The sequence below is a fragment of the Chelonoidis abingdonii genome, chromosome 8 (assembly GCF_003597395.2).
Source record: "Chelonoidis abingdonii isolate Lonesome George chromosome 8, CheloAbing_2.0, whole genome shotgun sequence".
Lineage (NCBI taxonomy): Eukaryota > Metazoa > Chordata > Testudines > Testudinidae > Chelonoidis > Chelonoidis abingdonii.
In genome coordinates this window covers 91,573,462-91,594,635 of record NC_133776.1, presented here as the reverse complement: position 1 = coordinate 91,594,635, position 21,174 = coordinate 91,573,462, and the positions used below count along the sequence as shown (strand labels likewise).

Below are 21,174 nucleotides of genomic sequence, written 5' to 3'. Positions count from 1 at the left end.
TACAGTATTTCATTTAGTTTGGAGGGTAACAATATGCTATCTGCATTATGCATTTGCTATCCCGAACAATGAACAAAATTTGGTGTAACATTTATATTGCATCCATTAGAGTAAGGAACAGGGCTTGAATTACCCAAAGCTACAGCAGTTGCCAGTGAAATCTTTATTTGCTATGCAAGCAATAAACCTTACTACGGTATTGCCTATAATTAACATATTGTAGCACAAATGCCACAGTAACATCAATTACTTTCAGTTGACAAAATTTGAAAATCCCACCCTATAATCTTTATGATGTGCCTAAACGACTTGTGCTCTTAAGTCACTTAGGGCTAGATTCACAAAGGGGCTTAGTCACCGCCAACATTCACAAAACCATCGCTCAGCTGCCGCCTAGCCCTGTGGGTGCCTAAATACCCATAGACACCTAAGTTTTTGCCAGTTGGCATACACAAAGCTACCTAAGTCCTGATGCCACTTGGAGCCCTAGCTCACACCTAAGCCCTGGCAGGATTCTCAAAACAAGGCAGTTCCCCCACCTCTCTTCCCTGTCTAGCCAAATCTGATAGTTGTGCTCTGACTGAACACACCTAACCCACACAAAAGACAGCCAGGGGTGAGCAGGTTGGGAATCTGGGCGCTTGGCCGGCAGAGGTGCATGATGTGAGAGATGCAGGTTTGACTCGCCTCTCAGCCTGACTTGGACCAGCTCTCCTGCCTCCCAGGGGAATGCCTGAGCCACCTGGCTACTGGGTATTCTAGGGTGGGCGTCTCTCCTGTTGAAGCTGTTCACTGTGTATAAATAATTTATTGGAGCAGGAACATCCAGGTAAGTGCCCTAAACACTGGGCTAGAGAACCACTCTTACTCTTCCAGGCCCAATGATTATGGAATTATTTATACAAAGTGGAACACCTCCACCAAGAGGGATTCTCCGCCTTACGATACCAGTAATGTAGTGGTGGTGGCATTTACCTGGTAGGGGAAAGACCTGGGTTCAAGTCTCTGCTCCAAATCAGCCAGAGGAGGAATCTAAGAACAGATCTCCCACATCCCAGGCGAGTGCCTTAACCACTGGGCTATTGGCTAGAATCAGGGGTCTTGCTGTTCTGCTCTTTTCATAAGAAAGTGCTGAATTGCCTTCATCACCTAACTCCAGGAGACGATTCAGGATAAGACTCCTGAGTGGAGATACGCGCCTCTCTCTGAAATGTCAGTCAAGAACCTAGCACCCAGATCAATGAGAGTTAGGCACCTATATATCTTTAAGGACCTGAGCCCCCTCCACTCTGCATTTCATCACTGACTAGCTTAAGACATCCTCTTTTTGAAGTTAATCCTTTGGCACAATCAGAAGTGCCTACCATAATGGTCATCTCTGTATGTTCCAGTGAACGTTTTTGGTGATAGCACAAACATGCATATAGCCTAATCATGCGAAAGAATCAGCAGCACCTGTGACAGCTGCTCCAAAACAGAGCAATAAAAAGCAGCACATGTGGCTGCTGAAGACCTGGTCCCACCTCAGGGTGGCTGACCATTCCTATGGAGTGTTAGCAGCAAACTTGGCTGGGCCATGTCACAAAAAGAGGAGTGAAATATCACCACCTTCCTCCAAACAAAAGACAATTCCATGCAAGGCTGACCCTTGAAGTTCCTTCAACTCTAGCTGTATCCAGAGATTGAACTGCTTCGCAGCAGAGGAGCAAAGAGCCATAACAACTGAAGTCTTGTAGAATGCAGAGAAAGAAGCCTCCCTCTGAGGGGCAGAAGGATACTTACAATGATTTATGAGAACTACCAGGCATATTATTGTTATATACCTATACATGTGAATAGAAGACCCTCATGATCTATGTACAAGGAACAGCTGAATAGACTAGGCTTCACATAACAGTACTGTAACCAGAATGCTTAGTGGAAAATGCAAATTCTTTGGTGAGCTCTGTGAACTGGACATTTTAAAAAAATATATTAATAGCATTTCTTCCAGGAACTGACTTAAGACTCTCCAAGATGCTGTCAGGATTCAGTCAGCTAAGTACACTGCGTGCAACACTGAATCCCCATTAACTCAAAAAAGAAAAAAGGAATCGCTAGTTCTTGTGATTTTATTGGGAGTCTTAAAGCCCCAACTTCTGGAGTCCTGTAACTACATGAAAATCTCAGCTTTATTTTTGTGGTTGCAGATGAAAGCTTGAAAATAAACCCTAAAACATTCAAACAGCAGAAGGCAAATGAGAAGGACTCCCAATTTACAAGGAACAAAAACCGAAACCTTTATGGTTTGGAAGCCAATAATATGATTGTGGTGGGGCTGACTCTTGTTTTTTGAATGTTTGGGGTTAACATGACTGGAACTGTCTGGTTTCCAGGCAAGCTTTTCTTTTTGTGATTAACCTGACACACAATTAACCATTTCTTTGGACAATTAATTTTCTTTCCTTTCCTTCTGGAATCATCCTGGCTGCATCAGGATGATCATAAAGGAACAGATTCTGTTACCTAAGAAAACTGTGAGAAGTGAGTAATAGGAAGCTGTAATTTAGCTAATCAGGAGAGAAGCAAGTGCCTGCTGAAGAAAGGAGTCCCTCCAAAAGGTTTTAAGTTTCACAGAGATGATGGACATAAGAGTGAGTTGACAGTGTTGTTTCTTCTTATGTTAAATGTTAAACATATTAATGGCATGGATGGAAAATATGCAGATAACAATGAGATAGGAAAGCAGAGGGAAGCCTTCATATGGGGTAGTTGTGCGTTCCAAAGGACAAGCCTTTGCATGAAAACAGTAGGATGTATTAAACAGAGAATCAGTATTATATTTCAGACAAGCTCCACTTTACCCAATGTTACAATGGAAACTCCCTATAGATTTATAACCTTAAACATTAGAGGGATTAGTGGTCAAGGTCTTCAAAAGTGGTTTTGGGTGCCTAACTTGAGACACCTTAACAGGTCCTGATTTTCAAAGGATGGCTGCTCAGCTTTTTCTGAAAATCCTGCATCTCAAATTGGGCACCCAAATTCAACTGAAAATCTTGGCCAATAATCTGATTAAGTGTAGTGAACTTTTTTTCAGTTTTTGAAGACTAAAAAGGAGACTTTTTTCATGCTCCTTTAACGCAGCACAATGGCCAAGCAGAGGGTTTTTCCTCTCATAAAAATAAGTATGGTGCACAGTGCATGTGGGAAAAGAACTGAAACTCTCATTAAGCGGCCCTTCATTTCCAGGGATAGAGTAATCTTTGGAGAAGATTTAAATACAGTGATGAATATGAGAAAAGATGGTCACCAGTCTTAATAACAAAACCATATTAAACAAACTTAAAACAGCCCGTGGGTTTATTGACAAAGAGATGGTATCACTCAGAATTAGACTATTCGTATCGTTCCCTTAGATACAATTCTTACTCCAGGCTTGATATCTTATTTTATGGAACAAAATAGTAACTGAGTTTGGTCTGAACTGTGCAATGGGACATATAGTGCTGTCTAATCAAAGTCTTGTTAAGATGCACCTACTACTAAATCCAGATAAAAATAAGACAATTATGGTCAGCAAAGAGACTTTTGCTGCACATCTCTGAAGTAATCATCAAGATATAGAATGCCATAAAGGACTGCATTCAACAAGGATACTCAGGGTATCAAATTTAATGCTCCCTGGAACACAAAGCACAAGCATCCGATTATTGTGCTTTGATAAGAACACCAAAACCGATCTAAAGTTAGCCTGGAAACTGCATAAGCAAAAGTTAAAATGATCCTATCAGAAGTTAAAGCCAGTAGAGGAAAAATAGCCAAAACTACCAAGAAGACTCCATATAGCTCTGAGAAAGAAAGGTAACAATAATTTAATTAAAAAGCAATTGGAAAGCACTAAGTTATCACAGCTAATTACGCAAAAAAATGATGGTTTAAAACAATCATATATAAAGCACAGAACAAATCATCCTCCAGTTTAGCAGTAATAAATCCCAGACTGCAAGCCAACTGACTATACACTCTTAAAAAGAAGGGTAGTCTTGTGGTAAATCCCTGGATTAAGAGTCAGGGGAATTTGGTTAATTTCCAAGCCCTGGTACAGACTGCACACATGAGTCACTTTAGGTGCCTAACTGCCACTTTAAGTGGCAAAGTCCCATGTTTAGGCACCACTGAAATCCTCAGACCCTGGCTCAGCTGCCGTCTAGCCCTGTAGGAACCTAAATTTCCACTCTCAAAGTCCCATAAGTGCCTAAGTTTCTGCCTGGATTCCCTTGCATTTGTTCTTATATTTAACTACACTGCTGCCTTCACAAATGTGCATGTCTTCAAAAAAAACTAAAAAACAAAACAAACAATATGATTTGCCCTTTCGTCCTAAATTACCAGGGAGCGTACCATGTGGGCATAGAGCACCCGGAGCCTTTGGGAGAGTCACAGACTGGTACGCAGACATAATTTGCCTTCTATGGCACCGGAATGTTGAGTACCCCAATGCTAATCTGAGCAGACTGCGACTTGTATTCAAAATGCAGGCCTTTGCATTCATTGCACAGCTGATGTCTACTAAAAAAAAATGGAAAATCAAGATCCCTATGTGTCTCCACAGACCCTCTTGGACTGTGCCTAAATTCTAGTTATTTGGAATGAAAGAAGCTAGACAGCTATTCAGAGGCAATCAATTTTTGGAAGGTAACAGTCATGCTAGAGTTTACCAGCAAAGCAGATCCCACTTTCAAATTTCTAACCTGGCAACCCATAAATAGAGAGAGAACCAGCAAGGCTCTAGACCCACAGAGCTCAATTCACCCGTATAAAGCAACTCATGTTTAACTGTTTGCAAGACTGGGGCCTATTGGAGCTATCACTGCAGAAACAGCAAGCAGAACTAGCCTCTCACAGCCAGAAGGGACATACTTCTTACCACTGTACTGCATGAGAGTGTGAAAATAGGAAAGCGGGAACGAGATCTCTGGATTAATTTCTCAGAAGCAAACAAAATTGTAGTTGAGGACTATGATAAAACATGCTTCATTTCATGTTCTCTCTGTGAAACACATTGTGTCACATTGGTATTGCCACCTCACTAAATAAGGAACTTGCTATTAAACCAACCAGTGCTAGAAAAACTTAAGGCACCCAGGCCTATCCATGGGCAAATGTCAAAGATGAGGGTGAGGGGAGAAAGTGCAAACCCTGGCAAAGACAATAGCTCATGGATATTCTGCTGTCCCTCAAGACTACGTTATTTGGAATTTTTCAACAAATCCCCTTCTTTATACAGCATATTATCTGATCTCCCCATCTCATGGCATCTGTGAAAAACAGAAATTACCTACAAAGCTAGTGTCGTTATCTACAATGCCCGTGCAAACAGAATGTGGGATTTCATGACTATTGATAAACTGTACAAGAAAAAAAAAAAAGCAACACTGATGAACATACCAAATAGTGATTAGGAGATCACACACAACCAGCCACCCATCCCTGTTCATGTTTTTTTAAACTAGGAGGGGAGGGGTCAGGAAAAGAAACCAAAATTGTTGCTCAGCTTCAATTCCTACAAGCAGTGTTATTTAAATGGATCATATGATGAAAAGGGCCATGAAAAGCTATATAGAAAACCATGATTCAGGCAACTGCCCATCTGTTTAGTTCAGATAATTTTAGTTTACTTTTTTGGGAACTTGGATGTGCATAATTAAATGTAACGTTGGCTTTAAAAAAAAATTAAGAAACCCTAATTTGCATGTTAAGCTGTCCTCATTTCCCAATTCTGTATAAAGTTATGAAAGCTAATCTGTAATGTATTGGATGATATGCAAATTCTTTGTACTCTGTGTGGATTTTATAAAGACATGCAAATTAAGAGAGGGTTTGGAATGGGTGGAAAAATAATTTCTCAATAATTATATGGAGGATGGCAGAAAAGGTGTTTATAACCTTTTCCCTATTGTGGTCATTTATTCTTGACTGAACACTTATTTTTCAGAGTGGAAAAATATGTTGCATAAATTGGATTTTTCTTTGTAAATGTAACTTCAGTTTAGAGCACTCAGCGCTTGAGCTATAAACCACTACGGGGTTTGTACTGGGCCTGGCCACAGGTGGATAAAGGCATTCAGCTTTTAGAGTCATGCTATGCATTAGCCTAACAAATGCATAGCTTCTTGTCATTTATTCTACATTGTGTCTCAAGTCCATGTGATAATATAAGTACCTGATCTGAAGATGCAAATATATAATCGTTGCAGGAGGGCTGGCCCATTCAAACTATGCAAAAACCTTTTATGCAGGGCAGGAATTTATAGCCCTTTGAATATGCTACATATGTAGCCATCCTTCCTAGGACATGGGTTATTTGCACTGTTTGTCAGTGGCTTCTTCTTCCTTATTCACTCTGGATTCATGAGCAAGATCACTGACATTGTGAAATGCTACACATACAGTGCGGCAAAAAAGTAGCAGTGATATGTCTGACTTTTTAATTCCACCAGATGCTGGTTGAGGGGACTCCATAATTGCTCTGCCAAGGCTGAGATAGCAAACATGTCATCCCTCTTGGGGCTCGTCACCGCAATGCAGCACTTGTCTCCAGCAGAGAACATATAAGCTTCCTGGACTGATAGTTAATTAGATTACAGTGAATTCTAAATAGGAATTTTTACAAAGAAAATATCAGAAAACGTGAAGCCTAGTGATGTGTAGGATACCATCAGCATGGCAGGAGCTGTGCTGTCTCTGTCTGGCCAGCTAGAGAAGTTCATAGGAAGATATACTGCCCCAGATCCATTGTTATTAAGGATAGCTCAGTGCATCGACTGAGGGCAATATGTGACTGGGCTGGCACTTACTGGCATGACATTTTGCTCGTCTATCTGGGAATTTGCACAGCCTGAGGGCACATAATGGTACTATGATTTTTTTTATTGTTTAAATTGCTTCATGTTAGTTTTTAGCAACCACACCAACCTTGTGAAATGCAATAGCTGGGCATGGAGATTACAGCTTTGGTGGTGCTTGTGTTCTGGAAGTTTTGAAGCATGTTTATTTTTCTCCTTTTTAAAAAAAAACCCTATTTGAATCTAGATTTGTAAGCACTTGACAGAGTATATATTGATGGGATATATATTTATTTAGATCAGTGATTTTCAAAGCTGGTCTGCTGCTTGTTCAGGGAAAGCCACTGGCGGGCCTGGCCAGTTTGTTTGCCTGCCGCGTCCTCAGGTCTGGCTGATCACAGCTTGCTGCTCCAGGAAGCTTCCCGCTGCCTGCATTGGCCTGAAGCAGCGAACTGTGGCCAGTGGGAGCTGCAGTCGGCCAAACCTGCGGACGTGGCAGGCAACCAAACTGGCCCGGCCCACCAGGGACTTTCCCTGAACAAGCAGCAGACCAGCTTTGAGAACTACTGATTTAGATTAATCTGAATCATGGGGGGGAGGACAGTCTCATTTTGGGATGAACGGCTCGATCACGCTACTTAGACACAGGCCAGAGTAAGGGCCAGTGTGGAGCTGCATTGCTGCTGAGGGAGCATCCAGAGGTATTCTGCCTCAGAGAAAACAGTTTCCACTATACTTTTCTTGTGGCCCTGCTCCTGGAGGTAGTGTGGGCCATGGCCCACCTCCTCTTCCCTAGCTCTCTCCCCATTTCGAATACAATCCTCCCTACTTTTGCCCTTTCGACTCCCACCGTGCCCTTGCTTAAGGCCCTGGCAGGATCTAAGCCTAAATCATTTGAACAGCTCTATCTTTCGAACATATAGAATATCTGGGTTGGAAGGGACCTCAGGAGATCATCTTGTCCAACCCCCTGCTCAGAGGAGGACCAATCCCCAGACAGATTTTTGCCCCAGATCCCTAAATGGCCTTCTCAAGGATTGAACTCACAATCCTGGGTTTAGCAGGCCAATGCTCAAACCACTGAGCTATCCCTCCCCTAGCTAGGTCCAGATCCTCACAGCTAGTTAAAAGGCAAGTAGTATGAAAGACACTCTTGCAAGTTCCGGTATCAGAGATGGATGGAGCACATTTCTGGACCAGCCAGAGCTAACCGATTGCTGGGCCCAATCCTGTGAGATTCTGAGGGCCCTGTAATTTCAGCAAGAGTTGAGGGAACTAGCTGCACTGCACATTAACAACAGATATGGACACTTTTTAAAGAACTTCCTGATATTTTGTTCCACTTGTTCTGGTGCTGCCTTCTTTGCACTTGATCACCCTCTCTTTATTAGGGAAAGCAGTTAGAGGTTGCTCTGGTTTAATTAAAGGCATATTTTTAAAATTGATTTAACTGATTAACACTTAAGCTAAAATCCATGTAAGCCATATTTAAATCAATTTAAGGATGTCCACAGATGGGTTTGCGCCAGTTTAACTAAACTGATTTTTATTAACGGCTGCAGCTTTTATCATAGACAAGGCCTTACTCTGACCTAACCATCAGATTGCCTACCTCAGTTCTAGGGTGGGAGTACTAAGGCAGCTCACTGCAGCCTTCGACTTTGAAGCACTCTATCTTCTCTCCCACATGTCAGCGGGCACAGGCCTCCACTCTCATCTGGCTCAGGCAAAACTCAGTAGCCAATGGGACTTTTTCCTGCCTCAGGTTACAATGTACCATCTCCCCCTCACACCAAGGGCACAGACAGTCTTACTCTGAAACAGAAGCATCCTTGTGAGGGGTAGCAGGGAGGAAATGTCCTATAGTTACTTAACTAGGGTTCCTCTTCTTGGATGTAACCTTTTGGGCTAGCAGCCAGAGCCTCTAGTTTCCTGAGGACCAGGAAAAGCTAAGAGGATCCCTGAAACCTATCATAGGTCTCAGAAGATCTGTGGGCTCTTTGGCTTCACCTGTCTTCCAGTTCTGATGGCCATGAACTTCTCCCCATCACCCCAAGACACACATATAATGGCTGACCCAAGAGCATGATGTACAAACTCAAGTCTCCAGTAACCTTACGGCAGAAAAATCTGCATCACCAGCGGTATCTGGTGCTGACACAAAATCAAGGGGCAGGGCACTCTGCCATTCTGCACAGCTGACAGCTGACCACAACTTGCACCAGGCAGACATCCTTCCAGGCACCTCCACCCATCCCCCCTCCCACAAACCATCAGCTTTGCTGAGCTGCAGAGTTTCCCCCACCAGACAGCAGAACCCCCAACTTCTTACCAGGCTCACCCACTGCCTCTGTTCGATGTAGCTGGCTCACAGTCAGACTCCTTGAACAACTGCAAAGAAGGGGATGGAGCTCTGTACTTAGGCTGTTTAGGTCCCTTTTTGTTCCCAGACAAGACAACCTGAGACCATGTTCTGGTCATTCAGTACAGGGAGCAGCTTTTAGGGGCTGGAAGAAAACTAGCCTGTTTCCTCCCCCAACAGCACTCCATAGTGCTGCAACTAAACTTTGCCAGTTCTTCCCTTTGTGGACTGTATTTTAAGAAACAAAGTGATAGGCCAAGCCCAGTCCTTTTCTCTCTGGGGCCTGCCCAGGGGCAGCTCCAGGCCCCCGCACGCCAAGCGCATGCTTGGGGCAGCATGCCGCAGGGGGCGTTCTGCCAGTCGCTGGGAGGGTGGCAGGCAGGCCGCCAAAGGCGGCCTGCCTGCAGAGGGTCCACTGGTCCCGTGGCTCCAGCGGACCCTCCACAGGCACACCTGCGGGAGGTCCACCGGAGCCGCAGAACTGGCGACCAGCAGAGCGCCCCCCCGCGGCATGCCACCGTGCTTGGGGAGACAAAATGTCTAGAGCCGCCCCTGGGCCTGCCCAAGGAGAAAAGGTCTAGGCTACTTAGCAAAAATAAAACCCTCATCAGTAGCCACCACCAATTATAGTGGACAATGTGGCCCACTGTTTCTATGCCTGACAACTCATTCTATAACATGGTATTATCTACAGTTATTTTATGTAAATATTGCCTTTTAAGTATATTGAAAGTATCCTGAACTACAATATTCAAAACATAGTGAGTTGAGATCAAGAACATTCAATTGCTTTGTTTTGTGTGTAGGAAGGGAAAGGTTCCAGGTTTTTTGGTTTGCTGAAACGTGTTGTGGTGAAACTGAAAATATTCCAACTGGGGGAATTTTCTGAAGTTGTCACAGAGACAGTGCCATGAAATCTAGCAAAATTCCCCCACCTCCATTGCTGTGACATACAAGCTTCAGCTTCCCCCACCCGCTCCCTTTTTGCACATGGAGATCTTGATGTTGCAAGCTGGGTTTTGCTTGTGAAAAGCCTAGCCAAGCTACACAGACTAAAAAGTGAGCATTCCCAACTTCATGCCAAGCAGAAGAACAGGCAAACTGAGAGGGTTTCACACTGTGATCCATGTGAAATTTTTCCTATAGCCTTAATTCATTGTACCTAATTTCTGTACAGGTGGCCTTGATTATTCACTGGTGTTAATTTGTTCAGGACATGAAAAGCCCCACTTACCTATACTAGCTTACTCTCTGTTAGTGCAATAAGATATCTTGTAAGTTCAAATTTCTCAGACTACTTGTGAAGCTACTGTGAGCTGTCTAATGATTCTACTAAAAAGGGAAAATTTGAGTTACTTGATTTCCTTTATTTTTATTTAACAGTGTGTGCCGATTACTCAAAGCGATATGGGCAGGACCTGGTGATATAGTGTTGCTCTAGTATTAACTTAAGGGGATGATCCGGTTGCCTGCAGTATAAATTACTTTGTGGCCAGGAACCCTGCTTTATCGCTTTGTATAGTTTTAAAGTAGTTAAAAGCTTGAATAACATAAAATAACATAATATAATGTTATTTATGTTATTTCCCACGTGAAGAACTCCTGTAAACCTTGCAGTATTGAAACTCAGTGAACAAGGCATCTTAGACAAGCTGAAAAACAAATGGTGGTACGATAAGGGTGAATGTGGAGCCAAGGACTCCGGAAGTAAGGTCAGTCGCCGAAGGTCTTTTTGTACTGATTAGAAATCACATTTTGACCCACTGTGTGTTTATACAAAAATGACTTTCAAAAGTTAATATTTACATTTTGAAGGTTCAAGGAAAAAGACTAGACACATTAAAGATCAGAATATGACAGCATTTTTCTTTTACAGTATCAAAGACTTTAGTTGTAAGTACATTTTACTACTTGGATATTTTGCTGGGGGAAAAAAAAGGCCATGGAAAATGCCTAAACAAACCTCAGACTGGTATCTCCATTTAACCTGCAAGCTTCATTACAGTCAATGTATTACTTAGTCCAGCATTGCTTTTCATTTTTGAGTTATGAGTACATAAACTTTTGTTTCAAAATTGTAACTAAAATTTCTGTCCCCATTGGTTGTGAGTGATAGGCCATGCATGCTTCTGAAGGATGGATATTTTCAGGAAAGACATCACATTGATGAGCATGAAACACCTTCCCACCACCACCACCACCACCACCCCCACAAGAAAGTTTGAATTTTTTTCTAAGAAAACTAATATTGTGATATTATTGGTAACTCATTTCATAAATCTTGGACATTCATTTTATTGTGCATTGAACCATTTTGCTCCTGTATTAATACATTCCATACCAGAAGTTTTGTGGGCGAATCTGAATACCTGGAATACTTTAAATCAGAGGTTTTCAAATTGTGGGGGATGCCCCCCTAGGGCAGCATGGAGGAATATTCGAGAGGGCAAGTGATAAGGCTGGGGCCAGCCCCACAAGGCAAGGCTCAGGCAGGGAACACCACCTCCACCCCCAAATCACCTCAATGGGCCACCCAGCCCGTGGGTCAGCGTTAATGCCTCCAGACACAGCACTGGCTCTGTCCCCAGAGACCACACACGCATTTTCCACCACCCTGAAAACCCAGAGATGGGAGGAGCAGGTAGCGGGAGTCGCAACGAAAAATTGTAACTCAAAGGAGTGAGGTACTCAGCTCAAATAGTTTGAAAACCACTGCTTTAAATGTATTGTTGGTACAGTGTATGGTTTAATGTAACCAAGCTGCAGACTAAAACTAATCACCGAGGGCCAGACATCAGGTAACCCGGCAGCTGTTCCTCATGTAGAATTCCCAGAGACTTCAGGAAGTTCCACATGTGGATTAATAGCAGCTGAGTCAGGCCCATGATTTGTATATTTCCTGTTTTATTTGGGGGGAAACATTCTGCTTAACCCAGGTAATGAAAATACAGAGGTTCAGTTAACGCTAGTAGAACTAGTGAGGAAGAACAGTGATGACCGAGCATTAAGCATTATTGGAAAGGATTTTCAAAGACACCAAGAGGAGATAAGCAACCCAACTGCCATCGGAAAAAAAAATCACTCCCCTTGGTGTCTTTGCAAATCTCCCCATTATTGGGTGTTTTACTCTTTTAGAGCTGTCTTCTGGTCCCACAGAAGTCAATAGCAAAACTCATTGATTTCAGTAGGATTGGAATTTGCTCTCAAGGCCTGCTCTTCCAGCTGTTGCAAATAACTTTGGATCAATGAGAGCTTGAATGCACAATTGTAGGATCAGGCTCTATATGCTTGAAATACAACTGCAAACATCAAATTTAAAACTGCAGGTAATTTATAAAACTGCCTTTATCCAAAATGCCTATGTTTCCCTTAGGCTGTTACTAGGCAGACTGTATTTTCTCCTGATTTTACAGACGCTTTGGACGTCCCCAGAGAATTGTCATATCAAGGTCTACCTGCAAATATATTAAATTAGTAAAAATATTTACTGCAGATTTCTCTGGCATCTGGCTTGACAACAGCCACCTAGATTCTGTGTGTTGCAACTCAAAGAAGGAAAGTATGCATAAACAATATTTAATAAATGCAGACCAATTCAATTCAGCAGCAAAATGGTTACAATTCTGCATAATCTGATTACAAAAATTCTATTTTTGAAATGAAAGACTTCCCCTGTCTGCCATGCATGGAGGGTGCATGGAGACAGCTTTTTTAAAATTAATATTAATTTTATTCAGTAAACCAACCTCTTTTTATAACAGCGGGTGCTAGTGTAGTTAGCTGGACCTGAAAGTAACTGACCGTCTTCCTCAAAAAAAAAAGAAAAACAAATATTTATTGTTAAACAGAAACCAGATAATTTTCTCAACATCCGAATTATTTTCTCTACATTCACCAAAAATAACTAAATCTTGTGTCTTGTAGTTTCAGAATGGACTTCTATAAATTCTACCTTATTTTATGCAGTCATTGATCTACCCAATGGGGAATTCCAAGAATATCTGAGAGTCTTTGGGGGCAATGAGGCTAGGTGCCTTCTGTTTGCTACCAGATATACTCAGCAGCATATAGGTTTGCTGGGTGGAATCCTAGCCCTATTGACATCAACGGCAAAAGTCTTATAGATTTCACTACGGTCAGGATTTCACTCACTGAACAGGGTGAGACAGCACAGTAACGGTCTTGATAATCCCTACTTTAACCCATTTCTGTGTCATTGAGATAAAATTGAAACTAACACCAATAAATGAGCTCCAGCATGTAAAGTAACTAGATACAAGTATTTGGGGCACCTGGCATTCTGAACTGGGATTTCTGGATGTGCGGGCACAGGGAGTCTGATGCAAATAGAGTTATATATGTCCAAGCTAAGCCAATCTGACTTTTTGCTGCAAAAAAACTAATCAAGTGGTTCATTTTTCTTAGGACAAGACAAGTGCTCTGAGCCTGAGCAATGTTGCTGGGGTTTTCTATATTCTTGTTGGAGGTCTTGGTCTCGCCATGATGGTTGCTTTGATAGAATTCTGTTACAAGTCTCGTGCAGAGTCCAAACGAATGAAACTCACAAAGAATACACAAAACTTTAAACCTGCTCCTGCAACCAATACTCAGAATTATGCTACATACAGAGAAGGCTACAACGTGTATGGAACAGAAAGTGTTAAAATCTAAGGGTACGATTCAGGTCTAGTAAGCTAATAAACTGGTTTATATTTTGCTAATATCTGTTCTTCCCCCCTCCCCCCAGCATGAGTAATTTTTCAGAGTTATTATATGTATCAGAGTGAAGGGGCTGCAATAATTTTCATAACAGAGTCTGGAAAAGCTCTTTCACAATACACAGTAATATTTGTGATTTTATTTGTTTTCTTAATCAAAAAGAGACCAGTTTCCATTCCATATCTTTAATGGCGGTGCCAGAATTGATGCTGAAGTGAAAGACTGTTGTATCTGACGTTCTGGCATTTCAATAGCACGGTGTTTCAAAAAGTTCTACCCATCCCTCCCTTTAAATATTAACTGTACAGTTAGAAATCTTTTCTGCTTTGCTTGTGATGTTTTCCCCTTTTATTTTTCTAAGAAGTTATGCTCAATTCAGCTAAGTGCTTCTAGGAAGTCTGGTAAATATTGTACATGCTCCTGATGAGAAATTTAGAAAAATATCTTGAATTCTACAATAGAAGTGGGTGATTTCTTCATGACAAAAGTACAAGTTAATTACCAAATCAATGCCTTTCCAGAAGTTTTTGAACAGAGTAATTTACATATTACACCTATAGCTAAACTAAAAAGCAAAGGAATTCTAACTTTCAGATAATCTTTGTTTCTGTAAGTGATGAGGGGGAAGGTTGCATAATTCAGTTCAGATTAGAATTATGGTGGCTGATGATAACCAACACCTCTGAGTCTACAAAATGGGGGTCCCACTCCTGCTTCCATTGACTTGAATAAACAGCAAAGAGTCCTGTGGCACCTTATAGTCAATTATCAGAGGAGTAGCCATGTTTGTCTGGATCTCTAAAAGCAGCAAAGAGTCCTGTGGCACCTTATAGACTAACAGACGTACTGAAGCATGAGCTTTTGTGGGTGACTACCCACTTTGTCAGATCATGCACCCACGAAAGTTCATGCTCCAATACGTCTGTTAGTCTATAAGGCGCCACAGGACTCTTTGCTGCTTTTACAGATCCAGACTAACATGGCTACCCCTCTGATAATTGACTTGAATGGAACCTTTCCACTGAGATCAGTGAAAGGAGAAATGGGCTCCCTGAACAAGTTCTCTTCCCAAAATGTCCTGCTTCCCATCGGGTTAGAAATGTTACAAGAACTGTCTAGCTTGTGCATTACAGCTTCTGGCCAAAAGCAGAAAGGGACAAGGTGGGTAAAATAATGGTAAGTTATTTTCAAAGAATCTAACTGGACATTTGCAAAGCCTCACTGCAATCTTTATCATCAGGAGTAAATACTGGTAGTACGGGAGCATCCAAAGGACTGAATGGGGATTGGGGCAGTGTTGTGCTAGGGGGAGTACAAACAGAGAAATAGAGAGAGAGAGAGACTATCTGTGCCCTGAATAGCTTTTAATCCTTCCTTTAGGTAAACTGGTTCACTCTCCCCTAGATATAACGGTCTCCTTTCAGAAGAAAACAATTGAAATATTTGTATTTTTCTTACAGATCCTCGCTTCTCACAGCATGCAACTGGAGGAGCAGCTGAGAATGTGGATACTCCATGGACCCTGACCACCTGAGCCAATTTTACTTTCTCCTAGGTGTCAGGCATGACACACACTGATGTTGGTGCAATGAACTTTTAATAGGAAAAACTGATTTTTTTTCCTTCAGTGCCTTATTGAAGACTCTGAGACTCAACAATGCAAAACCATCACTGAAATATTCTTGCTTTGCTTGAAAATTTAAAAAAAAAACAAACTGGTAAAAGATACTAATATGTGAAAAAAAAATTCTTGTAAAACAAAAAAATCAGTTCAACAAAAGCCATTCTTTGATACCACTGCACAGTATATGAACTTACGTTCTAAAATCCGCAAGAGTCAGTTTCATCATATGCCCCCTACCTAACCAAGTTCTTAAACTATTCCTGATATAAAGCCTCAGAATTCCACGACTTATGAACAGACTGGCCTGTCACTACTTCTGAGAACTGCTGTCAAGATGCTCTCGTGGGGTTTTTTGTTTTGTTTTTTAAGCAGTGGTGTAATTTTTTTTTTCTAACCACTTAAAATCCTCCAACTCATTTGAGGAAATGTGTATATCAATAAAACATTAACGTAATACCACACACAAAAAATACTTTAAAAAGTTAGGGTCAATAATTATTCATCTGTAAATCCAAAAGAAAATGATTTGTAGAATTCTGTATCTTGCTTCCAGATCAGCAAATGAATTCTCTTGACAATTTAACTATAGTACAGGCAAAAATATATTTCTTTTTTCTATCATCAGGCATACCTACAGGTGCTTTATTAAAATGGCATTAGATGGCTTTAGAAGAAGCCATTCATGATTTAGGTTTCTTGCTGTGCATTTGCATTTTAATTCAATATTTAGTATCACGCAATGAGGCGAGAGAAGAGCAGGAGACTAGTTTTCCCCACACATAACTAAAACTACTTTTCTCAAAAACTAGCACTGAGTGATGATGCTTTTTGGCTAATTCTCATTTTAAAAAACTGAAATAAGGAAGCAGGATAGTATCTCGAATTAGACTTACAGTTCCAGACTAGAGTTACACAATCTCACATTACTGTTGCTAGTACTGTTATATTATATCAGCTCCTGCCAGTTATTGTTTCGTGGCTGTTTATCAAAGGAAGCTTGTGTCCTTTCCTAGTTTGTAAAGGATACAATGCATTCCAAAATATACTGCTAAAGATAGAGGCTCAGTATTATTCACTTCCAACTTCTCAGATATGGGCAGTTTTTCAAACTTGACACTGCCAGAAAACAACTTACTTAACTGCAACTTTTTAAAACAAAAACTTTAAACATATTGTCAGTTACAAGAAAAAAAAAGTTAAGGGAAGTATATGCATACTAATTACCTCTAATAAGACAATATGTAATATCTATAGTTCAATAGAGTTTTATTTCATCAGTAACAGACACTGAAAAATCAAAATGATAATGAATAATCATTTTTTAAAAGAAGTTTGACCCATAGGTCTCTTAGTTCACTGACAATATATTTGATCTTTTGTGAGAATAAAAAAAAAGATAATATGGGAAAGTCTTGTTAAAGAAAAACATATTTCTGACAATGTAATATACAAAAGTTAAAGCTCGTAAGAGAACAAGTCACTGTTCAAGTTTTTAACAAGGTATTGAGCAAAATGAAAATGTTTTTTCTTCTCTCATGAAACTGTGATTTTCAACTTCTGAATGCTATAATGTCCCGGCAAAGGGAAAGCTAAAGCTGTGCAGTTATAAGTTGTATTTAAAAAACAAAAACATTTTCTTAGAAGCTGTATAAAAAAAATGTATGTTTATCAAATCAATTTTTATGAGTGGAGGCTTCACATGGCTGAAGAGGTTTGGTAAACCGTTTGTTATTTTTTAAACCTTGCATGTAAAAAACAAACAAAAAAAGTGTTGATAGCTTACAAATTCCTGTTACTAACTTCAAGCTCTGGAAGTTCAGCAGTAGTCACTTGAGGATTTTTTTTTATTATTATTATTTATTTGGTTTGGTCCTTTATTTTATTTATTTTATTTTATTTTTAAATTAAGTTCCTATTTTTGTCATTAAAACTGCACTTCAGTGAACAAACAAAATTGCCAAGCAAAACTAATGGCTGTAAAAGCATAAATTGCATGTGTGGGTATAAATTACTGAGCCTCATTTTAATGAGGTGTTGTACAAAGAGTTTTAATACATTTTGTAAATAAAATTGTAAAGAAAAAAAGTTTCTCTGAACTTTTTATTCAAGGCTCCTTACTGGTTGGGCTGAAGAGAGCAGATGGGATTCCTTAGATTACTTTATATTGTTTAAGCATCATTTTATTTATGATGTTTCAGTGGAGAGTTTCTCCTTCATCTGGGGGGCTTAATGCAGCTTACTGAGGGGACTCTGCATTGGGCCAGCTATGAGAAAAAGGCGCAGCCCAAATTTAACAGCTAACCCTGGGGTCTAAATCTGCGAGGTGCTAAGCATCTTCAGCTTCCATTCATGCAGTGCGAGTTACTCAGCTCTCCAACTAGCTCACATGTGTCAGGAAGCTCAGTTCTTCATTACCTACACACTACAGCTCCCATCTCTGAGTGTGTCCCTCTCCCCTCCATCAAACAACCGAGGAGTTACTGCTACCTTGGGATAAGGCAGACACAGGTGGTCCACCAAGCAACTAAATTCACCACTATGAGACAGGTTGTCCCCACTTGGAATAAGGAGAAGCCTGTTGAGTAGAGCTGCTGAGGAAACAGAATTTCTAATGTTTCAAAGCCCTCCTTCATTCTGAGTCAAAAGGCAAGTTCCTGTCATTGCAAACTAATAATTCTAAAATATTTTGTTTCTGAAATATCAAAATGAAACTTTCTGAGAAGTCAAAATGTTCTCTCATAGGATGGCCCACCTGGGGCACCGTCCAGAAGCAGGCTAGCGCATGGCAGGTGCACTTACCTCAGGTTTCCCCCAGTTGATCATGAAAGGAACAAGTCTCAGTGTGCAATACTGTCTCTCAGTATAAAGTATTCATCTACACCAGTAGAGTTAACCCCCAAAAATTGTGTAGTAAAATTGTGCTCCAATTTCCACAACAAACAAAGACACAGCAGGTTTTTCTAGTGTCCCTCTTCAGGGTCATCAGCTGCCAGTGACTCACCTGAAAGTCAAGAGCAGCACTTTGTTCTCGGTTCCTCTGGACCTTGATCTAGGCCTCCCTGCCTGAGCATGACCAGTCTTCTCACAAGCCCCCTGAGGACTCCATCCTCATGCAGTGTTACACTCCTCCAGGCCTGTGAGTCCGACCCTTGCTCAGGGGATTCATCCTCTGGCAACAAACCTCTTGTTCAGGAGCTCAGCCTCCCCGACCCAGTTGGAGCTTTCTTTCTCCCTAGGGGCCACTGCCTGAGCCTTCCACTCCCTTGGGGTCCTCAGCTTTGGTCAGTTCTCACCAACAATTTTACCCACTCTCCTTCCCTCTGAGGTCCAGGAGCCCTCTCTCAAGCGTAATTATGAGGCAACTAACTAGTCTCAGATGCCCTGGCCTCTTCCATCTTAGAGGACCAGTGTCACCCTGGGACAGTTACATTTCAACTTTGTTTCAATTTTATGTTCTCTTACAAAAGTTGTAACAAAGTCAAAATGAAGCATCTTCACCGTATCGAAACAAAATGTTGAGATAATTTCCCCACCAAAGATTTCAGTGAAATCTGTATTTTACAGCAAAACATTTCAGTTTCATCACATCGGCATTTGCCAATGGGAAACTATTCCATGGGGAAATTTTCAACTAGCCCTGTATTGGACTTGAATAGTTTCCGAAGGCCCAGTCCTATAAGCCCTCAACTACCAGTTGAAAGTTCTCAAGAGGTGAGCTTTAAAAAACAGACTGATTTATCTGCTGTCTGAAATCTAAGAAGTTTATGATCCTGCAAGCTGCTCAGTCCCCCCATCCCCCATTGACTCTAGTGGAGGGGGGGGGCACTCAGTTCCTCCTGGGATTGGGTGCTTATCTGTATCTTCATTGTGTAAGCATTTAGTGCCTGAATCTGCAGGGTGCTGAGCACCTTCAGCGTCCACTGAGCACCTGCTGCTCAGTCACAGGGGCATTTGCTGGATTGTAGGTGACACTGATGGGAGTTTGAGAAGAAGCGATACCAGAACCAATTGACGGGAAAGCACCATGGCTGGTCCTGAGCTGACCAGTGCTAGTTCCCCGGGACTGGAGATATGATCAAAATTGAACTGGTTCTTTAGTTGCCATGGAGACAGGGTAAAGCTGAAGTGTAAAGAAACTCCTGAAATATACATATTTATAACCCAGTAACTCCCAATATTTAAATACTACATTTTTGACACTGCTGCTATAAATACATTCAACAAAAGAACTTCTCCAAAGTGTTCTGTTCCACCTCCCCCGCCCCCCTCCAGTCACATTGCCTGGAACTATTTTCTCTGTTCCAACTACATTTGCTTGCTTTCCTACCAAATTCAGGAAAGTTGTGCTATTTCTGACCAGTTGTTCTAGTGCTTTACAAGCTATAACTATACAAAATCATCATCATAAATTATCAGTATGCTAGGCGATAGTCACTGAGCAGCACTCCCTCCCACCCCCGCGCACTTGGGGAGGGGGATAATATGGCCCTAAAGCTGCAGTGCCAGCCCACGGAACATAATTTTAAAATCTAATTTGGTCCTCGCCACAGACTTCAGCTACTAATAGCCATTTTGTCAGGTAGCTACAGGTTTAGTTTAGGCACAGCTCACATGCATCACCCACAATTCAGGAGAGAAGATACACAGCAGGAATGATAAATCCTTAAAAGGCTTAGAAAAGGGCCTAAGAGCTAGAATTTATAAATGCAGCCTGATCACAGAACATAAACTATCGGCAAGAGACCTGAGTTATGAACTCACTGCAATACAAGCCGAAATGCTCTGTCATACTCTAGAGAAGAAATGCACGGTTAAAACAGTAAAAAAAAACATCGTATAAGCACTATAAAGCCAAAGCAAGTGGCCACGTGGGGGTGGGGGGCGCGGGGGAAATTGTACCATGACTAGATTTGTACTTTCCCTGCTCACCCCTGTAAATACATGCAGGCTTTTCAGCCATTACTACAGAAGCCAATACACAGGATTATAAAATCTGCAGCATGGAGCAGAGGTCACTTACTTGCAGGTTAAAACTAGTGTAAATGGTAGAGTGTCTGTAACTTAAAGTCTTTAAATCATTATTTGAGGACTTTAGTAACTCAGCCAGAGGTTATGGGTCTATTGCAGGAGTGAGCGGATGAGGCTCCGTGGCCTGTGATGTGCAGGTCAGACTAGATTAACATAATGGCCCCTTTGGATCTTTGAGTCTAAACTTTTTAAATGCTACTATAATCCTCCTAGGGCTCTACTCTTCAGCACCAGTGATAGCCTCCTGCTGTGGTAACCAGAGTGTGGTCTGAGGAGCCCTAGCAGCCCTTGGAGAGGCAGTTGTTCGTTGGTGTCAAGAGTTAAACTGCATTAACACTCTTTCCTAACATCCCTTTGTCAAATGAACAATGGCTACAGTTGCCACAGAGATATTATATGGGTGAAGAAGGGGCGGCAGCAGCTCACAGGCTTGCCCTGCAAAGCGGAGGTGTCTGTGAGAATCCTTAATGAAGGTTTGGCATTCTCACTACGAAAGCTTTGAGAATGATTCTTCTACAAGGATATGTGCAACCACCTGACATTGATGTCCTAGACCTGGAAAAGAATGCAACTTGCCAACCAAAACAAAGTAGATGTAGATGCTGGCACTGTTT

At 41.4% G+C, this 21,174-nt stretch overlaps 1 protein-coding gene across 4 annotated transcripts in view; it reads left to right on the top strand.

Moving 5' to 3' along the window:
- The window catches only part of GRIA3 (glutamate ionotropic receptor AMPA type subunit 3), a 212,731-nt gene extending 195,162 nt beyond the window's left edge, over positions 1-17,569 (top strand). For 2 of the 4 annotated variants that reach the window (XM_075068839.1, XM_075068838.1), the window contains 3 exons: positions 10,787-10,901; positions 13,615-13,862; positions 15,369-17,569. In XM_075068839.1, coding sequence (XP_074924940.1) covers positions 10,787-10,901; positions 13,615-13,860 — 361 coding nt within the window. In that variant the 3' untranslated portion in view covers positions 13,861-13,862; positions 15,369-17,569. Of the gene's footprint in view, positions 1-10,786; positions 10,902-13,614; positions 13,863-15,368 lie in introns of those variants that run through there. The other 2 variants (XM_075068840.1, XM_075068841.1) reach the window with 2 other exon arrangements.
- Positions 17,570-21,174: the final 3,605 nt, after the last annotated feature.